General features: G+C 35.6%; 2 protein-coding genes across 2 annotated transcripts in view; one reads left to right on the top strand and one right to left on the bottom strand.

Annotated features, from left to right (window-relative positions):
- LOC110463200 (mediator of RNA polymerase II transcription subunit 11-like) overlaps nucleotides 1-1825 on the bottom strand; it is a 5446-nt gene extending 3621 nt beyond the window's left edge. The window contains exons 1-2 of the mRNA XM_021517598.1: nucleotides 1551-1825; nucleotides 1024-1164 (exon numbers count right to left, since the gene is read on the bottom strand). Of these exons, the coding sequence (XP_021373273.1) occupies nucleotides 1024-1164; nucleotides 1551-1629 (220 nt within the window). The 5' untranslated portion in view covers nucleotides 1630-1825. The remainder of the gene's footprint in view (nucleotides 1-1023; nucleotides 1165-1550) is intronic.
- Nucleotides 1826-1907: 82 nt separating this feature from the next.
- On the top strand, nucleotides 1908-25590 carry LOC110463202 (very long-chain specific acyl-CoA dehydrogenase, mitochondrial-like). The gene is made up of 19 exons (XM_021517600.1): nucleotides 1908-2033; nucleotides 5713-5797; nucleotides 6194-6266; nucleotides 6605-6669; nucleotides 7447-7555; nucleotides 9669-9763; nucleotides 11001-11132; nucleotides 11822-12021; nucleotides 12573-12667; nucleotides 14934-15037; nucleotides 15401-15505; nucleotides 15888-15974; nucleotides 16281-16343; nucleotides 18653-18754; nucleotides 19148-19209; nucleotides 20096-20168; nucleotides 20675-20747; nucleotides 23938-24092; nucleotides 25145-25590. Exons 1-19 carry the CDS (start codon nucleotides 1960-1962, stop codon nucleotides 25280-25282), a joined length of 1890 nt encoding a protein of 629 aa, XP_021373275.1. The 5' UTR covers nucleotides 1908-1959; the 3' UTR covers nucleotides 25283-25590.

The following is a 25590-nucleotide window of genomic DNA, read 5'->3' as shown; positions in this document are numbered from 1 at the left end:
AACATATTTGACCCCTGTGACCTTGAATATGGGTGAAGGTCATTCATTTGAACAAACTTTGTAGCACTTCATCTCAGCTTCTACTGGCCAAATATCATCACCCTGAGGATTTTGGTTATTCAGAAGAAGATGTTTAAAGTTTTTTTAATACAATTGACCCCTGTGACCTTGAATATAATTGAAGGTCATTCATTTGAACAAACTTGGTAGCCCTTCACCCAAGCATGCTACTGGCCAAATATCAACTCCCTGGGCATTTTGGTTATTGAGAAGAAGATGTGTAAAATCTTTGACATATTTGACCCCTGTGACCTTGAAAATAGGTGAAGGTCATTAATTTTAACAAACTTTGTAGCCCTTCATCCAAGTTTGCTTCTGGCCAAATATCGACACCCTAGGCCTTTCTGTTATTAAGAAGAAGTCGTTTAAAGTAAAATATTGACGCCGAACGAAGGACGGACGACCAGACGACGCGCCACGGCATAAGCTCACTTGGCACTTCGTGCCAGGNCAGACGACGCGCCACGGCATAAGCTCACCTGGCACTTCGTGCCAGGTGAGCTTAAAACCAAACCGAACCGAAACACGGAAAAAACATATCGTACACCGAACCGAAGCAATTTAGCGCGGTTTTCGGTGCACCGCAGTGTATCGTAACAGCCCTACCAAATATATTTAGGAATTATAAGTTACAATACTTATAATGCTGGTCCAAATAGTAACTAGTGAATAACCTTACTTAAAGAAGTTATGTGGTGAACCACTCTTAGGTCATTCTCCCAAGATCAAGGTCATATCAAGAGGTCAAAGGAGAGTTACATATTGTATTCTTGACCAAACAATAGTTTCTAAATGACAGAAAAAATACTTTATGAGAATGAGATCATGTGTATCATGAACAACCCATTGATGTATGGTACATAACTCACACTACCAAAGTCAATATTCCACAACATGAGGTCAGAAGTCACACTTTTGAATGATATGCCTGCAATGCCTGGATCATTGGTCTTGAGAACTTACCTGTAGATACCTGTGTCAGGTAGTTAATCTGTTGCGTTAGTTTTTTCTCCACCTCCATCAAAATCTTCATGAAGTTGGTGGTGTGTGTCTCGACTTGTTTCAACACAGGTTTGTCTTTTGCTAGTTCTTGTAGGGCCTGACCTGTCACAATCACACAAGAAACTGGGTTATTATATAGCAACATATTAACTAACCATACTAATTAAACCAATTCTTTTTACTTGACTTTTATCTTATACCTTCTACAAAATAAACAGAAGAGGAACATAGTTACCGAGGCGATGTACGCATTCAAGTACAGGGTCTTGCAGCAATAAATAAATTGCATGTTAAAACATAAAATGATCTGCCTACCCTAATAGATGCAGGTGCCTGGGGATATTTGTAACTAAAACCTGTTTCAGAAACCTATGACATGCCAACTCATTTATCCAGACATGCGTTCATTTCCATTCAGCTACGGACGTCAATTTTATATGAACGAGATAAAATAAGAATGTTTGATTTATCAACACCGTTCTATTTACCGGCACTTTGTATTGCTGTAGCAATATCCTTCTCAATGTTCTCAAGCTGCTGTAGCCGTGCTACCGGTCCTTCCGCCATTGTTGCATTATAGGTGTCGCTACCGTCGATTTTATTTTAAACTCCGATTTACATGATAATTGGAGAGTCGTCACAGCTATATAGGCATACTGTCATTTAATAATTAGCCAGACATTAGCAAAACGGACTTTAAACTGCGCATAAAACAGTCGAACGTTTAAAATACATCTACTTTCACATTGCGTGCAATTTACACAGATAATATGAAAATAGCAGAAACATTCCGAACATTAATTTTTCGGAAACGTTACTATGTTTGCACATGCGCAGTCATTTACGTTTTTGCATGTTGAGCAGACAAACTGTCAAGTAAATTTCGAAAGGTAAAAGATGTTTCGAACAGTGCGGTACCTGCCATCTTTAATTCAGAGGAGTTCTTGGAACAATTCCAGAAATGTTGTCGGGTTAGTATTCCTTTGTCTTTTTACAAAGTTTAATTCAAGTTTATGCTATTTTCATCACTTGTCTATTTTTTGTTACACAACATTCAGCTGTCGACCAGCGACAGGGCAATGACTGCCTGGACTTTGACCCCACAAAAAATAGTACCTATACAGGTATATATGAGTCTGAGGAATATGACATATCGCTAGATTGGTCCATGGGTACAATAATAATTAATTTATAAATAATTACAGAACTAAAAGTATGGCAATTATTGACCGGTTGTTGTCTTCACAAGTTTTATATAATTTAGGGCCACTAGCTAGTAAACTACAGGTACATTTGTACTTGGCGCATACAAGGTTATATTATGGGTGTATATATTATAAACAGACAAGGCTATAGTGCATGTGAGAAAGCGACATGTTATTCCTTCACGAAGACTCAGTGACTTGTATACATGCTGCTGAAAAACTATTAAAATTAACACAAATCAAATTGGTTCAAAGCAAATATTATAGAATTAATTTGATACACAACATTCCACATCTCATGATCAGCATATACAGGTTAAATGCAGTACCTCAAAAAAGTATTGATGCTTAAATATGTTAATTATAACTACAAACAAAAAGGGTGATTGAAAGACAATATATATATATATACTATTGATTTAAAGGGACTTCACGTGAAAAGGCGTTTTTTTTTTTAATGAATGTATGTATTGTATGCACTTCCACTTATGTTACCTCGCTATCCCCATATTCATAGTCCGTTCCAAATGTCCAGTTTGACCACTTGAATTGTTCGGGAAAGCCCTGCTAAAAATAGCGCCGATAACGTCACCTGACTAGGCAGTAAACACAAGTGGTGCGAGCGAGATGAAACGGTTTCCAAAGGGGCCCCCAGAGAGGGGCCGTCAGGCAACTGCAACTTCTTACCGCACTATGAAACCAAGTTATATGATTTCTAAGTCCGTATTCAAACTTATTGAACATTGATTATTAATCATTAGAAGTTAATTGCACACTTGCTAATATTCAGAATTTAAATTTATTTAGCTTTAAACATAAATCTGTTGCCAATAAAATTAAACAAGGGATGGGGCATAAGTTTTTACAATTTATCACAGCCTTCTCCCGTCATACAAATTTACAATTAAATATCAACAATGATAATAGGCATAAACATAAAGTAGATATATTTAAATATATATTGAATTTAGTACCGGAATGTGGCCGGTACAGATGGTACGGGGCTAAACACCTTCCCTACTGTACACCAGGGATGTGTACACATCCGAATTCAGGTCTTTTAGGTACCTGGTCGTTTAGGTACCCGGTCGTTTCGGTATTTCTGAAAGTCGTTTCGGTATTTCTGAAAGTCGTTTTGGTACTTCTGAAAGTTGTTTCGGTACTTCTTAAAATCGTTTAGGTACTTATGGAAAAAACACAATGGTACCAACTTTTAGTCAACGTCACCACTTTTTGCGTGCTGTATACCTTCAAGGGAAGTCAAACTTGTGCTATAATACACGTGTTTGTATCAGTTTGTTAAGTATAACGGGACATATATATAACATGTTTAATTCATATTTCAATAATTTCTAAGTATAACGGGACATATATACCGAAAGCAAACGTTAAATAAACAACCAGCAATAAATAATATTTATCAACTAATAAACGAAGTACCGAAAATAAACAACCAACAATAAATGACAAATGAGAAATATTTATGAAATAAAAAACAAAGTACCGAAAAAATCGTTGAAGTACCGAAACTACTTACAAAAAGTACCGAAACCTCTTATTTTTGAAGTACCGAAACTACCGTGTACCGAAACGACTGTACCCCTANTTTTGACCATTTGGCAACTTTTCGTTTCGTAGCTGACACGGTACAACACTTTTCTTTCGCTTACTTCACACGGCCAGTCATTTTGTTTACAAAGAAATGGTGTGCTATGCGCATGCGCTAGTAGAGGGAAATCCCTGAACAAAACGTTGGTCAGACAGGTAGAAATACCGATGATTTTCTTAGATTTAATCATTTTTATGAATCTATTTCAGCCAAATCAGATCGTTATTTTCCATAAGGAGTCTCACTTGATATGTTTATGTAGTATTTGAAAAAAAGACACAAAAAAAGTTACTTCACCGTGATGCCCCTTTAATGACATCATATAATGTAATTATGTATTTTGAGAAAAAGATGAAAGCAAATACACTGCTGGATGGTATCTTACACAACTAAGAAAATAATGTTTTGGTGGAAAAGAAAAAGAAATAAAATGCTTGTAAAACCTGCAGGAAAATTGTATGACCACAATCTGATCATAATGATCAGTACCCACTCTTAAAGAAAAAAAAGTTAAAGTCATTGTATGTATTAACATTCCATGGTCCACAATGATATAGTTATACAGCTTTCAGAAGTATATTTGTATTCAAACAAATTTCAAAGATCAATATGAAATGTTGAGATGCCAGCAAAGATTTGTTCAAAGTGCAAGATATATTGGGAGATTCAAGCCTGAATTCTTTTTTAATGACCAATATGTACTGGCATTTTCAAAGATTGGAAATACATTGTACTAGTTTTGTTTCTTAGAACACCTACCGGTATTCATATTCTTAATATAACCTTAAATGAATAAAAGTCATCCTCTGTTTGGTATGTTTGTACATATGTACATGTATGTGGTTTAATTTCCTTACAACAGCCAGGGTCATTTGAAGATGAGTGCCTAGGGAGACACTGCCACAAGTGCTAAGAAATGGAAAGAAAGACATAGACCCCAAATACTGCAATGGATGCACTAGATCAGAATTTCTTGGTTCTTCAATGTCCTCTGAATAGATCTAGAAGACAGAAGAAAATCCCTGATCCTGAAGTGAAGGGGTCACACATTAGTTAACAGTTAAAGTATGGGTATGAGGGATATAGCAAGTTTATGATCCCCCGAGGCCAGGACTATTTCCCGAGGCGAAGCCGAGGGAAATAGTCCTGGACGAGGGGATCATAAACTTGCTATATCCCGAAATACCCATNGATCTATGAGGCCAGGAATATTTCCCTCGGCTTCGCCTCGGGAAATAGTCCTGGACGAGGGGATCATAAACTTGCTATATCCCGAAATACCCATACTTCAACTGTTTTATAATACCGATACAAACACTCCCTTACAATATTCTAAATATTATTAGACAACAAATTTTCAACAGTTGGGACACTTTATTAACAAAACTACAACAATGCGAGGTGAAGGTCGGTCCAGAAAGTACCGGCTCTGCTGGCCGGAAATTGCAGGAAATTACCGACGTAATTCGATTGCGCTGATTTGTCAATATTCGGTCAGGCCCCGCCCACGACGTCACTCAATTTACCGCATTTTCCGAGGGAAATAGTTTCAAAACTATCGCACCCCTCCAGACAAACTATTTCCCTGGCATGCAGTTAGAGGGGAAATAGCTTGTTTATGTGGTTACTTTTGTATAGTGTAAAATAAGTAAAGGTATAATAATGCCTTATATAACATGCAGTGGTCCCTCCGATCCTCCCTTAGAAATAACAAAAATCGGACTTGAGCAGAGTTTTTCAGATCTATACATATATGCAATACATATTAAAACCTCAAGCACTGTTTGTTACAGTTCATCATGTTTATTGATATATAAATCAACTTCCTGGTTTCAGACCATGTCTACAGATACAGAGGAAAGAGGCTACACCATGTTCAATTATACAGAAGAGGGAAACCAGTTCGAAGGCAGAATCAGCTGTAAGTAGTATTTTGCTCAACTTTGAACTTAGCCTCAGTCTTTGTATAATGTTGTACATACATGCACACCAAGTTTGATCAAAATTGAACAATATTTAAGAAAGTTATCTTGTTGAAACCTAAATGTGGTTGGACGGACATTCCTCATTCAATAATTTGTCCTGTCAAGAGTATAAATCTAATCTGAATTAAAATAATCTGAATTTATAAAATAGGTAATGTACCTGAACTTGTTCTAGGAATCGGCTGACATAGTCATTCTCGTGATTCATGAGACCTGAAAATCTTTTTTTCAAGTCCTGTATATGAAGCATAGCTGTCTAACCTCATTTGTGATTTACATCTTATTCTTAATAGGTAGGAACCTATACACTTTCATATTTTTTTCTGTTTCAGGAGACAAATTCTTTTGCTATGAACATATTTAAGGGTGATATCAAACCATCAACTATTTTCCCTTTTCCTGAAGGTAAACAATGTTTTTTGCTTCAATTTTGTATCATAATCTATATCACTTATAGTTCTATATATATACAACATTCTGATGACTGCTCCAAGTATAGTTAGTACAATCAAGTATTTTTTTTTTTTTCACTGAACAAATGTTTGTTTATGCTTGAAAATAGGCCAATTACTGTATACTATTATTACTTAGTAAATTTTGTCTTCATTATTTAAACTGTAAATCAAAGTCTTGAATGTTTCAACATAATATAAATTTTAGATATTATGGAAGATCATATAAGACCAATAGTTTCACCATAGTCCCCTTACATTTGTACATTAAACTAATTATCTGTTTTACAGTGTTGAACGAGGAACAGGAAGAGATGCTTCAGATGTTAGTTGATCCTTGTGCCAAATTCTTCGAGGTAATTTTTGGAAAATGCCATACAACTATAAATATTTGATTCTAAAATGCTGCTTCTCATTAATGTTTTTGAAATTATATTGAAATCAAAAAATAGAAATTACCGAATGAGGAACATCTTCCCAATTTCAGTAAAAGTAATGCATGGTATATTTTCCCAATTCATGAAGGAACATGCTATTTTAAGATTTTGGTAGAAAAAACATGGTTTGTTGCAGTGAAGCCTTGTGACTTTATGTAGAGGTTGTTAGTCAACATTTGTTAAGTGTTGGTTGTTAAGTTGAGCCTTGTGTCAAAATACAGTATATATTCACATTGTACCAGAAAACAATTTCCAGCTATACAAGGAAATAAAGATATACCAGAGTCCATAATAACACTGTTTGACGACGGTATAAACAATGATGTTGGTAATTTGATCACTTTATTTTTGCAAACTTTTTTTTTTCTCTCTGAGATTGTGAGGATCATTTGTGAATGAATACAAATCTTTTGTGAATTCCATTTCCAGGGATAATGACTTTAAGTTTTGAAATCTCTACAAGAACAAATTGAAGTATTCAAAAAAGATATTCCTGAATGTATTCTACAGCTAAGGTTTGCAAAATAAAGTGATTTACAACATTAAAATAATGATTTATAATAAATTGGCTGTGGTTAAAGTAATTGTATGAAATGGTTTAGATATTAATAGTACATGTATAATGTGAGACTGAAATACAGGTTAAAGTTTTAATGTATCAATTAACAAACTTGTATGGTGTGTCTCTGTCAACAGGATGTAAATGACGCTGCTGCTAATGACAGCCTGGAGAAGGTGGAGGATAAGTCATTGGAGGGACTCAAAGAAATGGGAGCTTTTGGTCTACAGGTCCCACAGGATCTTGGTAAGTGTTTTATCTACGAGTATTCCATGAGCTCGATAAATGTTCAGTCTCAGTGTCCCACAGGATCTCAGTCAATGTCTTATCTACATTGTGCATGTACGAGTACCTCATTAAGTCCATAAATGTTCAGTCTAAGGGTCACACAGGAGCTCAGTCAATGCCTTATCTACATTGTACATGTGCCAGTACCTCATTAACTCCATAAATGGTCAGTCTCAGGGTCCCACAGGAGCTCAGTCAATGCCTTATCTACATTGTACATGTGCGAGTACCTCATTAACTTCATAAATGTTCAGTCTCAGTGTCCCATAGGATCTCAGTCAATGTCTTATCGACATTGTACATGTACGAGTACTTCATTAACTCCATAAATGTTCAGTCTAAGGGTCACACAGGAGCTCAGTCACTGTCTTATCTACATTGCACATGTACCAGTACCTCAATAACTCCATAAATATTCAGTCTCAGGATCCCCCAGGAGCTCAGTCAATGCCTTATCTACATTGTACATGAACGAGTACCTCATTAACTCCATAAATCTTCAGTCTCAGGCTCACAAAGGATCTCAGTCAATGTCTAATCGACATTGTACATGTACCAGTACCTCAATAACTCCATAAATATTCAGTCTCAGGATCCCACAGGAGCACAGTCAAAGTCTTATCTACATGGTACATGTACGAGTACCGCATTAACTCCATAAATGTTCAGTCTCAGGGTCCCACAGCAGCTCAGTCAATGTCTTTTCTACATTGTACATGTAGGAGTACCTCATTAACTCCATAAATCTTCAGTCTCAGGCTCACAAAGGATCTCAGTCAATGTCTTATTTACATTGTACATGTACGTGTACCTCATTATCTCCATAAATCTTCAGTCTCAGGCTCACAAAGGATCTCAGTCAATGTCTTATTTACATTGTACATGTACGTGTACCTCATTATCTCCATAAATCTTCAGTCTCAGGCTCACAAAGGATCTCAGTCAATGTCTAATCGACATTGTACATGTACGAGAACCTCATTAACTCCATAAATCTTCAGTCTCAGGCTCACAAAGGATCTCAGTCAATGTCTAATCGACATTGTACATGTACGAGAACCTCATTAACTCCATAAATCTTCAGTCTCAGGCTCACAAAGGATCTCAGTCAATGTCTTATCGACATTGTACATGTACCAGTACCTCAATAACTCCATAAATATTCAGTCTCAGGATCCCACAAGATCTCAGTCAATGTCTTATATACATTGTACATGTACGTGTACCTCATTATCTCCATAAATGTTCAGTCTCAGCGTCCCACAGGAGCTCAGTCAATGTTTTATCTACATTGTACATGTAGGAGTACCTCATTAACTCCATAAATGTTCATTCTCAGGGTCCCACAGGAGCTCAGTCAATGCCTTATCTACATTGTACATGTAGGAGTACCTCATTAACTCCATAAATGCTCAGTCTCAGGATCCCACAAGAGCTCAGTCCATGTTTGTGTACAGGTCCCTCATGATCAGCGTAGTGAGTGTTAAATGTTCTTGTCCCCATTGTACATGTACGAGTACATCATTAACTCCATAAATGGTCAGTCTCAGGGTCCCACAGCAGCTCAGTCAATGTCTTATTTACATTGTACATGTACGAGTCCCTCATTAACTCCATAAATCTTCAGTCTCAGGCTCACAAAGGATCTCAGTCAATGTCTAATCGACATTGTACATGTACGAGTCCCTCATTAACTCCATAAATCTTCAGTCTCAGGCTCACAAAGGATCTCAGTCAATGTCTAATCGACATTGTACATGTACCAGTACCTCATTAACTCCATAAATGTTCAGTCTCAGGATCCCACATGAGCTCAGTCAATGTTTGTGTACAGGTCCCTCATGATCAGCGTAGTGAGTGTTAAATGTTCTTGTCCCTAAAAGCTTGATAAATTCTGCAAGGGACTCGCTGAGTAACAAATTACCATGTTTTTAATCGGTATACTGACTCTTATGATCTGGAAACCTATACATTGTACAGGTATATACAGAATCTAGAGTAATTTGGAAATTTTGTTTGCAGTAAACTTTTTACATAGGTACCTCACTAAGGTTCTCTTTGTACTTACCAGGTGGTCTTGGACTTACAAACACACAGTATGCACGATTGGTGGAAATAGTCGGGTCACATGACCTGGGTGTTGGAATAACACTTGGAGCACATCAGGTACGTGTGATGTCTTTCAGTATAAAGTAATATTGTACCTTGCTGATGTTTAGCTCTTTACTTATGTTGATAGAAATGTTTTCCCCTGTGTACAATTTGCAATTTGTCCTTGTATTTGAGATTTTTGTTTCCATAATTACTATCTGTAGCGATTTAGGACATTTTAGCTGTATGTTGACATTACATCTCTTCTCTTCATAACTAAGAAAGGGCAGTGCTTCAAATAATTAATAATAAATTGAAAAAAAAATGCTGAAGAATGGGGGTGGGGGGGTACTTGTTGTAACTATGTGTGGTGGATGCTAATTGCAGACAGTCTGAGTGACTGCTAAAACCATAAACTATCTTTTAGTTCAATATGATATTTGAAGAAAAGTAATATAAACTACAACTGATTGTGAAAGACTGTTTTGAAAAGCAATCAGTAACTGAATAATTTTTATACGCCCGTCAAATTTGACGTGAGTATTGTTGTATGGCGTTGTCCGTCCGACGTAAACTTTTGTTTGTCCGGCAATCTCCTCCTACATTTTTCGACCGATCTCTTTGAAACTTGGTATACATTATGATCATGATATGAAGTTGTGTTTCCCTCAAAAGAATTTTGATTCAACAATTTTCCAAAAGTTATTGCCCTTTGTTTATTTCAGTATTTGATTTTTTGTACGGAGATCTCCTCCTACATTTTTGACGGATTTCATTGAAACTTAGTAGGCTAAATAATCATGATTTGTTGTTGTGTTTCCTTGAAAAGAATTTATGATTCGACAATTTTTGCAAAATTTGTTGCCCTTTGTTCATTTCAGTATATGATTTTTGTCCGACAATCTCCTCCTATATTTTTCAACGGATCTCTTTGAAACTTGGTATACATTATAATCATGATATGAAGTTGTCTCCCTTAAAAGAATTTTGATTCAACAATTTTTGCAAAAGTTATTGCCCTTTGTTCATTTCAGTATTTGATTTTTTGTCCAGAGATTTTCTCCTACATTTTTTATAGCATGTCAGCTTACCACTCTTAAAATGATGCAGATCTTATTTCAAAGTAAGAAAGTATATAACACTATATGGCATTTGACGGGTGTATATTGTTCCGCCCTGCGGTACTCTTGTTAATCGATATCGAGAGTCTGTATACTTACTATCCAGTGACATTTCGTATTTTTGACATCATTTCAATGTTTCTGACATCATTGTGAGGACTCTAGAGGTTGTATTCCCTTTGTATTCACAGTCCATCGGGTTTAAAGGCATTCTCCTGTATGGAAGCCCTGAACAAAAGAAGAAGTATTTGCCTGATCTTGCCACTGGAAAAAAAATGGCAGCCTTTTGTTTGACAGAGCCTTCCTGTGGATCTGATGCAGCAGTAAGTTCAACTTCTAATTATTTACCTTGAGCAACAAGTGATTTGTCTCTAAGCCATGGTTTTGGTCTTCATTTTGTTCTTCACATGTGGCCGAGTTAATTGGACATCTACATTACCATTTTAAATAATAAAATATAGACATAGGTGAATAGCTGCTATAAAATTTTATATTGTTACCTGCTATTGCAGTATGTACATGGTAAAATAGCAGGAAACAAGGTATATAACACTTATTAATACTCTGCATTCGAGTACATTAATTACAACATTGTTTTCATCCTAGACAACAATGATGTTTCTGGACCATGTTTACCTGATGTATGTAGATATGAGCACATGATGATGTTTACAAATTTCAGTATATATATGCCTTTGAATTGTTAAATACTACTAGCATTTATTGGTTACATAAGGTATTATTATATATTCAAATTTCAATGTCATACATCAGGAATTTCATTCCTTTCAAAAACACTTGTAAGCTTCTGCTTAATTATATACATATAATAGGTATATACAGGCCTTTTTTATGTTTGTATTCTCCCCCAGGCTCTGGCCTGCAGCCCTCCTTGGACACTGGTCGTGCACCTACAGCGCATATTTTCTCTTATTTCAGAAAAGGGTACTTACTTTCTATTCCTGTATTAATCCCTGCATATGATATAGTGAGTTGATCATTATTTTTACAGGGTATCAAGACAAGAGCCATTCTCTCCCATGATGGAACTCACTACACCCTAAATGGAGGTAAAATCTGGATTAGCAATGGAGGTGTGGCTGACATATTCACTGTTTTCGCAAAGACACCGATTATTGATGAGAAGACAGGAAAAGAAAAGGACACCACAGTGGCTTTCATAGTAGAGAGAGGCTTTGGGGGGATATCACAGTGAGTGACTGAGTTTGTAAAGGTTCTATTTGATCTTGATACTTTAATGTGTCGGTGTTTAATATAATCATTTGCATATCCCCGAAGATTACAATACTAGTAATTGATTTTATAATGGTTAGTACTTGGTATTCAATAGTCTGTGAAACAACAACCCCTCCCCAAATCAAGTTTTTCTTTCAATAAGTAAAACAGTGGGTAAACCATGCAGTTGATGAATACTGTGTGAAGAAACACAATTGTGACAGAAAATATCTAAAAGAAAACTAACTTATAAGTAGGGTTTGCCACTGACTTTGGTCTTATTATTATTTAATACTTTTCAGGTAATGACGGTTGTCTGAAATAGATTGTTACACAGTAATACGTCCCTTTCGTAAGAAATACTCGAATAAGATTTGAGCTGCTTTTGCAGGACCACAAATAACACGCTAATGTGTTAACTGAATGATAGAACTGTAATGATTTTCTCATGAAAGAGACAAAAAGAAAGAAACACACACTGTTTTCAATAACAAAACTAACACATCCTAACTTTATTAATTTAACAGTGGTGCACCTGAGAAGAAAATGGGAATCAAAGCCTCCAACACAGCAGCCTTGTTCATAGATGACTGCAAAGTACCTGTAGAAAATATGTTGGGAGGTAAGTGTGTGTATAGACTGGTAAGTGTGTTTAGACTGTCATGGTAAAGTACATACTGAAAATATGTTGGGAGGTAAGTGTATATGTATAGACTGTCATGGCAAAGTACCTGTGGAAAATATGTTGGGAGGTAAGTGTATGTATAGTCTGTCATGGCAAAGTACCTGTAGAAAATATGTTGGGAGTTAAGTGTGTTTAGACTGTCATGGTAAAGTACCTGCAGAAAATATGTTGGGAGGTAAGTGTGTGTATAGACTGTCGTGGCAAAGTACCTGTAGAAAATATGTTGGGAGGTAGGTGTATGTATAGACTGTCATGGCAAAGTACCTGGAGAAAATATGTTGGGAGGTAAGTGTGTGTATAGACTGGTAAGTGTGTTTAGACTGTCATGGTAAAGTACCTACTGAAAATATGTTGGGAGGGAAGTGTATATGTATAGACTCATGGTAAAGCCTTTCTTTTATTATGACATAGCTGAATACTGATAATTCCTTGTTAAGAAACAAAGTGTATCCACGTACATCTAATATGACAGTAATGTTGTGGACAGAACAATATCAGGACCTCACATTCAATACTGCACACATTTTTATTTTCCTGTCTCAATACTGCTGTAAAAAATAAAAACTAGTTAACCCTTTCACCCCGATGTAACTTTAGTAGACTCTACCATTCATTGATCTGGATGAGTCCATTATTGTCTACATTGGTGAAAGAGTTAATAAGTTTCTTGAAATGTGTTTGCTCCTTTCCATTAATTCTGAGCTACCATACTACTACACTTGACTGTCTCTAACCATTACAGAGGTTGGTGATGGATCATGGTAAAGTACCTGTAGAAAATATGTTGGGAGGTATGTGTGTGTATAGACTGGTAAGTGTGTTTAGACTGTCATGGTAAAGTACATACTGAAAATATGTTGGGAGGGAAGTGTATATGTATAGACTCATGGTAAAGCCTTTCTTTTATTATCACATAGCTGAATACTGATAATTCCTTGTTAAGAAACAAAGTGTATCCACGTACATCTAATATGACAGTAATGTTGTGGACAGAACAATATCAGGACCTCACATTCAATACTGCGCACATTTTTATTTTCCTGTCTCAATACTGCTGTAAAAAATAAAAACTAGTTAACCCTTTCACCCCGATGTAACTTTAGTAGACTCTACCATTCATTGATCTGGATGAGTCCATTATTGTCTACATTGGTGAAAGAGTTGATAAGTTTCTTGAAATGTGTTTGCTCCTTTCCATTAATTCTGAGCTACCATACTACTACACTTGACTGTCTCTAACCATTACAGAGGTTGGTGATGGATTCAAGGTAGCCATGAACATCCTCAACAACGGCGTCATGGTAAAGTACCTACTGAAAATATGTTGGGAGGTAAGGGTATATGTATAGACTCATGGTAAAGCCTTTCTTTTATTATCACATAGCTGAATACTGATAATTCCTTGTTAAGAAACAAAGTGTATCCACGTACATCTAATATGACAGTAATGTTGTGGACAGAACAATATCAGGACCTCACATTCAATACTGCGCACATTTTTATTTTCCTGTCTCAATACTGCTGTAAAAAATAAAAACTAGTTAACCCTTTCACCCCGATGTAACTTTAGTAGACTCTACCATTCATTGATCTGGATGAGTCCATTATTGTCTACATTGGTGAAAGAGTTGATAAGTTTCTTGAAATGTGTTTGCTCCTTTCCATTAATTCTGAGCTACCATACTACTACACTTGACTGTCTCTAACCATTACAGAGGTTGGTGATGGATCATGGTAAAGTACCTGTAGAAAATATGTTGGGAGGGAAGTGTGTGTATAGACTGTCATGGTAAAGTACCTGTAGAAAATATGTTGGGAGGTAAGTGTATATGTATAGACTCATGGTAAAGCCTTTCTTTTATTATGACATAGCTGAATACTGATAATTCCTTGTTAAGAAACAAAGTGTATCCACGTACATCTAATATGACAGTAATGTTGTGGACAGAACAATATCAGGACCTCACATTCAATACTGCACACATTTTTATTTTCCTGTCTCAATACTGCTGTAAAAAATAAAAACTAGTTAACCCTTTCACCCCGATGTAACTTTAGTAGACTCTACCATTCATTGATCTGGATGAGTCCATTATTGTCTACATTGGTGAAAGAGTTAATAAGTTTCTTGAAATGTGTTTGCTCCTTTCCATTAATTCTGAGCTACCATACTACTACACTTGACTGTCTCTAACCATTACAGAGGTTGGTGATGGATTCAAGGTAGCCATGAACATCCTCAACAACGGCAGGTTTGGAATGGCTGCAGCCCTGTCTGGCACCATGAAGTACTGCATCAATAAATCTGTAAGTAACCTGGCTTGAAACCAGAGCAATGTTGTAGGTATAGTATAGATTCTGGTCCATTGATCCTATGTACGACAGTATAGTACTGATGCAGTTACATTTACAGATCGTACTGTAATGTCCAAATAGTCTAAAAAAAACAAGGTCAAACAGTCTATCCTCAAATGACTCATGCAAAGTTTTTCTTGTCTCACTCTCTCTGATTTATTTTTAAAGACTTGGTCCATACCCCAAAATGTATAGAGTTATTTTCTGTGGCTGTTTTTACTGTAGTGTGAAATATAAATGTTCATTTAAATGGCAGTTTCATTCCTAAAGCTTACGAGACTCATGACTGGATGTTTTTTTATTTCCATTGAACAGATTGAACATGCTGGACAGCGTGTGCAGTTCCGGACAGAAATCTCAAACTTTGGAGCAATTCAGGAAAAGATAAGCAGGATGGTTATGAAACATTACGTTACAGAGGTAGGACTTTGGCCATTTAAACTGTGTCTAATCTCGTGATAATATCTCCTCATAGACTGCTATAATACTTATTTTGTGAACTCACTTTTTCCGTACCTGATGTTTTTTAATGTACAGCTCAAGTATTGGTTAAAAAATCACATTCACATTGATATTGGTTATTCATGTAAATTTTACAGTGTATATTTAAATAATTTCTTAATGATATATAACATGTTTCCAAACTGATGAATCTTATTGATGGAAAAAAAATCTTGATAAGTTAAAAAGTGAAGTAAAAGAAAAACCTGTGTACACAATTGTCAAAGGGAGAAAGAATAAATAGGTGTACTTTTAATGAAATGATATAACAATGTATTTGTATTATTTGTTTTCTCCACAGTCTATGGCATACTTAGTGTCAGCTAACATGGACCAGGGTATCAAAGAGTTCCAGATAGAGGCTGCCATCAGCAAAATTTATGCCTCGGTAAGTCACAATATAGACTGATAAAATAATGATGTTATTTCAAGGTTTTTCAAATAGCAAGCTGATAATCTGTCCAGTGTCGTAACAAAAATGTTATCTTTATTTGATACTCAACTACAAGACATTTACAAGAATTGCAAGAAAAGATTTATTTTTAGAAATGATTTGTTAAAGCTATTGTCATGCCAGTGAAACCAGTTTTCCATTTCATTTTTACAGTTTTTGGAGATTTTTAAAAGTAAAAAAAATGTTTCATTTTGTAAAGTAGCATTGAGTTAATTCATTCTATCCTGGATTTTATCACAGGAGGCAGCCTGGTTTTGTGCAGATGAGGCCATACAAGTTCTGGGAGGAATGGGCTACATGAAGGTAAATAGAATAAATAAATATACAACAATTGATATCTATAGCGCCTTATCTAGCTAGAAAAAGCCACTCTAAAGCGCTTTACAGTACCTAGATATATAACTATGAGCTGAAATGACAGTGTAGAATAAAACTGGCTGATCATTGCTCTAACAGTGTACCACAAAGCTTTGGCTTATCACATTCCCGGTATTTAATGTGACAATTAAATTTAGCTATCAGGAACCATTCACCGGGTGAAATTATCGCGGTTCATTCGTAAAATCCATGTTTGCCCAGTATTAATTTTGCCCTTCATGTGTGATTAATTACTTTTTAGCACATAATGTACTGTGATATCTAGTGAATATACCCATGTCATATTTTTTGGCGTATTAACCCATGTTATATGACCTATCAGCCCTGTGATTGGTTGTAAGTTTCAATTGTTTCAATTGTGACGTCACGTCTAGGACAGGGACATGACGTCACAGACTTATGCACTGGAGTCAAAACGGTGGGGGGTTTTTCATTTCAAGGTTGCATGAAAATTGTCATTTTACATGAATAAATGCCACTAATCTTGATTATGTGATAAAAAGGATCTTGCACTCGTTTTCATTCCTTATGAAATTTATGAAACTCGTCAAGAATTATTAGCTCACCTGGCCCAAAGGGCCAAGTGAGCTAATAGCATGGTGCAGCGTCCGGCGTCAAAATTTTACTTTAAACAACTTCTTCTTAATAACCGCAAGGCCTAGGGTGATGATATTTGGCCAGAAGCAAACTGGGATGAAGGGCTACAAAGTTTGTTCAAATAAATGACCTTCACCTATTTTCAAGGTCATAGGGGTCAACTATGTTTAAAGCTTTACACAACTTCTTCTAAATAACCAAAATGCCCAGGGTGATGATATTTAGCCAGTAGCATGCTGGGACAAAGGGCTACGAAGTTTGTTCAAATGAATGATCTTCGTCCATTTTCAAGGTCACAGGGGTCAATTGTCTTAAAAAATCTTTATTCAACTTTTTCTGAATAACAAAGAGGCCTAGGATGATGATATTTAGCAAGTAGCATGCTTGAATGAAGGTCTACCAAGTTTGTTCAAATGAATGACCTTCACTTATATTCAAGGTCACAGGGGTCAAATATGTTAAAAACCTTTAAACAACTTTTTCTCAATAACTAAAAGGCCTAGGATGATGATATTTTGCCAGTAGCATGATGTGATGAAGGGCTACCAAGTTTGTTCAAATAAATGACCTTGACAAATATTCAAGGTCACAATGATGAAATATATTTAAAACATTTAAACAACTTCTTCTCAATAACCACAAGTCCTAGGATAATGATATTTGGCAAGTAGCATGCTGTGATGAAGTTTGTTTGAATGAATGACTTTGACAAATATTTAAGGTCACAGGGGTCAAATATGTTTAAAACCTTTAAACAACTTTTTTTGAATAACCAAGAGGCCTAGGATGATAATATTTGGCAAGTAGCATACTGGGATGAAGGTCTACCAAGTTTGTTCAATTGAATGATCTTGACTTATATTTAAGGTCACAGGGGTCAAATATGTTTAAAACCTTTAAACAACTTCTCAGTAACCAAAAGGCCTATGATGATAAGATTTGACCAGTAGCATGCTGTGATGAAGGTCTACCAAGTTTGTTCAATTGAATGACCTTGACTTACATTTAAGGTCACAGGGGTCAAATATGTTTAAAACCTTTAAACAACTTCTCAATAACCAAAAGGCCTATGATGATAATATTTGACCAGTAGCATGCTGTGATGAAGGGCTACCAAGTTTGTTAAAAAAAATGACTTTGACAAATATTCAAGGTTACAGGGGTCAAATTTGTTTGAAACCTTTATACAACTTCTTTATAACCAAGAGGCTTAGGGTTCTGATATTTGGCAAGTAGCATGCTAGGATGAAGGGCTACCAAGTTTGTTCAAATGAATGACTCAAAGTATATCCAAGGTCACAGGGGTCAAATATGTTAAAAAAAAACTTTAAATGACTTGTTCTGTATAACCAAAAGGTTAATGATATTTTGGCAAAAGCATGCTGGGTTGGAAGACTATAAAATCTGTTCAACCTAATGTTCTTGTTCAACATTCAAGGTCACAGTCATCATATGTTTAAATCTTTTAATAGGTTCTTATGAATCAAACACTGATATTCTGCCTCTAGCTGTATTTTAGTCCACGTTTAAGATTACAAGTGTGACTCAAGCAAATAAAAACATTTAAGTATAATTTCCAGCTCCTACTGTAGAGAGTGTTGGTACATGTATATTTCACTTTATCTGTTTTGCTATAGGAATGTGGACTGGAACGTGTCATGAGAGATCTGAGGATTTTCCGTATTTTCGAGGGAACCAATGACATCCTGCGTCTTTTTGTTGTCCTTACTGGAATGGAGGTAATCTAGACTGTCTGAATTGGTGAACGTTACTAATTTTAAAAAAACACTGTTTCTGATGACCTTGATGCTTATAATTGTCACTGAAAGGAACAAGTAACATATCCATAATCTCTATGTTATACCAATTGGTTTCATTGTGATTATTGATATCTTGATGACTGTTACAGTTTGTTGGTTTGAAAATCGATTTATGCACATTAGGTCTAACAGTTTGATAAATTATGCAGCCAAAATCTTCTAAATATGATCAAATGTTGAATATACATTGCTAATCTAATGTGTTGGCTTGCTTCTTATTCTCATTGTTGTCATTTCATCGTTTGATTAGGTGTCATCACTATGGATCAGTAAGGCGTTGTTACTGTAATGATATATCTGTTTTCCCTTTAGTACGCTGGACGTGCTTTGAAGTCAGCAGGTCAAATGAGTGTTGTAACAGGCATGCTGAAGAGGTGAGCTGATCAAACATTATTTAACAATTTCGGTACACTTGATTTCCTTTTTTTTCCAAGGACATGTTCATTAAGATTTGTTTTTGCAATCACCTTTCCCCAAAATTTTACAGAAAAATGATGTTCTGCAAAATATAAGTGATTTAAAGTTTGTTCATCGATACTAGTAAGTTTATGAGTTTAGGGGAAGGGGCTAATGGATTTAAGCTCTTACGGAAACACATTTGTATATCTGAAAACTGGGAGTCTTTATACCGCAATTGATCAGCAGTAATGGATCTGAAATATAGGGAAGGGTCATCATCATGTTTCCTGTTGATCAAACCTATGTTTTATAGAAATGTTGATGACTCTGATATCCTGAAACAGATAATACGAGGTAATGCAGACCTGAACACTGATTCAGTGTACATACAAACCATGTCACAGATAATACAAGGTAATGCAGACCTGACCACTGATTCAGTGTACATACAAACCATGTCACAGATAATACGAGATAATGCAGACCTGACCACTGATTCAGTGTACATACAAACCATGTCACAGATAATACAACGTAATGCAGACTTGACCACTGATTCAGTGTCCATTGTACATACAAACCATGTCACAGATAATACAAGGTAATGCCGACTTGACCACTGATTCCGTGGTCATACAAACCATGTCACCGATAATACAAGGTAATGCAGACCTGAATACTGATTCAGTGTACGTACACACCATGTCACAGATAATATGAGGTAATGCAGACTTGAACACTGATTCAGTATACATCCAAACCATGTCACAGATCATACAACGTAATGCAGACTTGACCACTGATTCAGTGTACATACAAACCATGTCACCTGATCATGCTAAGACTTTAATTTTACTTCAGAAAACTTGGAATGTCGTCTGGTGATTCCCTGTCTACACAGGTGCATGAAAGTCTGAAGGAGCCTGCTGATCAGGTAGGAAACCAGACCCCTTAAACAAAGTTGTCTTTATTGATAGATCAGATAAAGGACTGAGTCATTACCAGACTTAGTATTTACCGTAATTATCCGGTTATGGTAAGAAGCCCAGCAATATATCTTGCAGTTAGGATAAAATTCAACAAATTCTACAATATCAGGGGGGATTAAATCCACTCAACTCGGGTGAGAGCAACTAAATGTTTCCAGGTTTGTTCAAGCAAAAATAAAAAACAGTCTGGTTTTGTGTTATTGTAGTAATGTTCATTTCAACAGATAATAACGGGAAAGTAAAATTTCACTCTTGATAAAGGGATATCAAATGCTTAACTTCCCCAAAGCAAATGCTTTGAATTTTCTTTTACAGTTTTTGGGGTGGGGAAGGCAGTTCACATTTTAGTGTACAAAAAATAAATGGGGAATTACTGCTAAATAGGGCGAATGTGTTGTGATTAAAAGTACAATTTCAATAACTAGGCTCTTTATTGTTCTTTTGATTCCAGGCCTCTAAATCAATCGCAAACTTCGGGCAGGTTATAACCAGTCAGCTGATCAAACATGGACGGAACGTCAAAAGTATGGTCATATGTTGTTATAAGACTTGTACAGTTACAAAATTGAATATCCACTGTTGTGTCATTGACTTAGACAATCTACAGTTGTAATCTGTTGTACTAAACAATTATTAGTTGTAATCTGTTGTACTAGACAATCTACAGTTGTAATCTGTTGTACTGGATAATCTTTAGTTGTAACCTGTTGTACTAGGTAATCTACAGTTATAATCTGTTGTACTAGGTAATCTACAGTTGTTATCTGTTGTACTAGGCAATCTACAGTTGTAATCTGTTGTACTAGACAATCTACAGTTGTAACCAGTTGTACTAGACATTCTACAGTTGTAACCTGTTGTACTGGGTAATCTTAAGTTGTAATCTGTTGTACTAGACAATCTACAGTTGTAACCTGTTGTACTAGGTAATCTTCAGTTGTAATATGTTGTACTAGACAATCTACAGTTGTAATCTGTTGTACTAGACAATCTACAGTTGTAAACTGTTTTACTAGGTAATCTACCGTTGTAATCTGTTGTCCTAGACAATCTACAGTTGGAACCTGTTGTACTGGGTAATCTACAGTTGTTATCTGTATTCTACAGTTGTAACCTGTGGGCCTGGGTAATCTTTTGTTGTAATCTTTTGTACTAGACAATCTACAGTTGGAACCTGTTGTACTGGGTAATCTTTAGTTGTAATCTGTTGGACTAGGTAATCTACACTTGTAACCTGTTGTACTGGGTAATCTACAGTTGTAATCTGTTGTACTAGGTAATCTACAGTTGCAATCTGTTATACTAGACAATCTACAGTTGTAACCTGTTGTACTGGGTAATCTTTAGTTGTAATCTGTTGTACTAGACAATCTACAGTTGTAATCTGTTGTACTGGGTAATCTACAGTTGTAATCTGTTGTACTAGGTAATCTTCAGTTGTAATCTGTTGTACTAGGTAATCTACAGTTGTAATCTGTTGTACTAGGTAATCTACAGTTGTAATATGTTGTACTAGGTAATCTACAGTTGTAATCTGTTGTACAGTAGATTTCTCTTAATATCACTTCCCATTTGTCAGAGAAAAACATGATATTAACAGAAACATGACATAAACAGAATACATATTTTCTGATGTTTTTCATCCCTCAAAACCGGAAGTGAACTTAGTCAAATGCCTAAGTGATGTGGCTCTACGAAGAAGATTGATATTTTGTAACTAACCTTGTTCTTTAACCTAGTTGAAATATAGATATAAGTAAATAAGTATAGAAATAAATATATTATTTGTATTTCATTTCAGTATGCAGTTACATTTCATATAGTTAGTAGCAAAATGACGATCAGTACGATTGTAATTATGATTGTTTACTGCAGTAGTGATGTAGGCATACAAGTGTTTGGCTGGTATTCTGCATCAAATTCAATTGTAAACATGAGACTTGGTAAATATTTACCTATATCTTGATATATATACTGTTCTTTCGCTAGTAACATCTTTTTATAGGTTAATTTCCTTAGATATTTGCTGCAAGTGTGTAATCGAAGATAGTACACATGTTATAATTAGTTGAAAGAATACATCACACTTGGCATTAGAAAAGTTTACAGATGTTAGACTGTCCTAGCTCCCCCAACCACAGGTGAATATCATGTTAACAAGTATGTAAGTCAACCTATTGTTTAACAGTCAGCCAGGTGTAACCTATTGTTTGACAGTCAGCCAGGTGTAAAAAATACCCTGTTAGGCCGAGGCATTGTTTACATAATGCATCCAGGGTGTGACAGAAGGTCCCCAGGGCATTTATTATGAATCTTTACCACCATTTACCTGTAATTTTTTTTATGACAGTAGCCAAAATAAAGTGATATTAAGAGAAATCGACATAAAATCAGGTGATAATAAAAGAATTGAATTGCATAGATTATATAGCAGGAAAAACGGTGCATCAAAAAAACATGATAATAACTGAAAAGTGACATTAACAGACGTGATATTAGGTGGAATGTACTGTACTTGGTAATCTACTGTTGCAATCTGTTATGCTAGACAATCTACAGTTGTAACCTGTTGTACTGGGTAATCTTAAGTTGTAACCTGTTGTATTTGGTAATCTACAGTTGTTATCTGTTCTAGACAATTATCAGTTGTAACCTGTTGTACTAGGTAATCTTTAGTTGTATGTACCTGTTTTACTAGACAATCTACAGTTGTAACCTGTTGTATTAGGCAATATTCAGTTGTAAACTATTGTACTATTGTAATCTACAGTTGTAACCTGTTGTTCTAGGTAAAATTCAGCTGTTACTTGTTGTACTATGCAATATTATACATTGAGGGACTTTTGTGCTGGTGAATATGATGTGATATGAACCTGAAAAAACGATATTGACCAAAGCGAAGCCGAGGCCAATAACATATTTTTCAGGTTCTTATCACATCATATTTTCCAGCACAAAAGCCCATAACTGTTTTATCATATGCTTCAATAACAACATTTTGTATTGTTAATCTTTACTGGAACAAGCCTCCGTGTAAAGTTTAGCCAGGGTTGAATGTCAAAGTTTTATTTCCTTTCAATAAGTTTGGAGGACAAGCACTGCATGTTTGGGGGCCTTTTTTGTTTTAATGGCATCTTTACCTTCGAGTAGTTTTTGGTAATGTTCAGTTGTAACAGAGGCAAAGCATTTGCATGCAGCCATCCTCTGTTGTCATCTGACAGATCGGGTTCTGTTTTAACTGCGCAAGCGCTACGACAGGTTCCGCAGAATTTCCATAAAGGCGATATTCACCAGAAACCAGTCTACATGAGTTTTTGAGGACTGGTCATGTGTATAGGATCCAACCAATGTGATTGCAAGAAATGTTTAAGCATATGATAATCAGTTTTATCCTGTTGTACTATAATCCATTTTAAAAGCACCACTGTGTTTGTCCTCAGCACAGTTCATGAATCCTGAATGAAATACTGATTATTCAGGATTGTGAAAAGATTCTTTTTTTAAATATCCATCACTGTGGTGATTTTCCTGTCAAAATGTTTTTAAAAATAACATAACAATTGCTAAGAATATGATCCTTTGTCAGTGAGTATAAAGACTGTTTAGGAAGCCATGCCAGCAGTGGTGTATTTCAGTAACCATGTCACATCACCATTAAAACAGTAGTACAATGTATGTTAGACTAATGTTGTATTGATGATCTCTTCCTAACAGATCCTGAACAACAGTTTGTATTAAATCGGATCGCTGATGCAGCTATAGATATTTACGGAATGGTTGCTGTTTTGTCAAGAGCGTCGCGGTCAATCGAGCAGAACCATAGCTCTGCCCAACATGAGTTGGAGTTAACCAAAGTCTTTTGTGAGGAGGTAATAAGCTTTGATAAGAGTACATATGAACTTCCTATGAGGAGGTAATAAGAGAGGAGGTAATAAGCTTTGATACAAATACATATGAACTTCCTATGGGGAGGTAATAAGCTTTGATACAATACATATAAACTTCCTATGAGGAGGTAATAAGCTTTGATACATATACATATGAACTTCCTATGAGGGGGTAATAAGTGAGGAGGTAATAAGCTTTGATAAGAGTACATATGAACTTCCTATGAGGATGTAATAAGTTTTGATATAAATACATATGAACTTCCTATGAGGAGGTAATAAGTGAGGAGGTAATAAGTTTTGATACGAGTACATATGAACTTCCTATGAGGAGGTAATAAGTTTTGATCTAAATACATATGAACTTCCTATGCTGAGGTAATAAGCTTTGATACAAGTACATATTAACTTCCTATGAGGAGGTAATAAGTTTTGCTATAAATACATATGAACTTCCTATGAGGAGGTAATAAGCTTTGATACAATACATATAAACTTCCTATGAGGAGGTAATAAGCTTTGATACAAGTACATATTAACTTCCTATGAGGAGGTAATAAGCTTTGATACGAGTACATATAAACTTCCTATGAGGAGGTAATAAGCTTTGATACAAGTACATATAAACCTCCTATGAGGAGGTAATAAGCTTTGATACGAGTACATATTAACTTCCTATGAGGAGGTAATAAGCTTGGATACGAGTACATATAAACTTCCTATGCGGAGGTAATAAGCTTTGATACAATACGTATTAACTTCCTATGAGGAGGTAATAAGCTTTGACACGAGTACATATAAACTTCCTATGAGGAGGTAATAAGCTTTGATACAATACATATAAACTTCCTATCGAAGTCAGTAGCACCATGAGAGATAAACGTTAAGATTACCAAGGTATTGATTATACCTTAATAAAACACTCAACATTATTGCCATAAGATAAATAAAATCTGACTTTGAACTAAAAGTGTGATTGTAATTGCAATTCAAATTTGATGTGATAAACATGTTTTGTTTCTCAAATATTTCAGGCCGCCATAAGGATTGATCAGAACTTGAGAGATACTATGGACACTAAGGCCTTAAGGAGATATGGCAGTCTGGCTCAAATATCTCAGGATGTAGTAAGCAACAACGGAACTCTACAGCAGCATCCTCTGGGATTCTAACCCCCTGTCCTACACCTTATCAGACATTTTACATAAGTGCAAAGCACAGTCCATTTTTGCCTATAGGGTATAGCATGTGCATGGTTTTTATGTGTTTTACTTTGCGTGTTTGTGGGAAAGGGGTGGTGCAAAGTTTACTTGAATCGTTAAAAATATTATAGTTAACAAATAAATGTGATTGTTGGTGATTGATATTAAAACAAGTAATTCTGTGTCAACATGTTGATGTATTGATGCAGATTGAAAAGATAACATACATAAGGACACGTTTATACATTTATTATTAAAAAATAAAACGTTTGGATGTT

This window comes from Mizuhopecten yessoensis, unplaced genomic scaffold (assembly GCF_002113885.1).
Source record: "Mizuhopecten yessoensis strain PY_sf001 unplaced genomic scaffold, ASM211388v2 scaffold10875, whole genome shotgun sequence".
NCBI classification, from domain to species: Eukaryota; Metazoa; Mollusca; class Bivalvia; order Pectinida; family Pectinidae; genus Mizuhopecten; species Mizuhopecten yessoensis.
The sequence above is the reverse complement of the archived record's forward strand: the minus strand, read 5'-3'. Positions and strand labels throughout refer to the sequence as shown.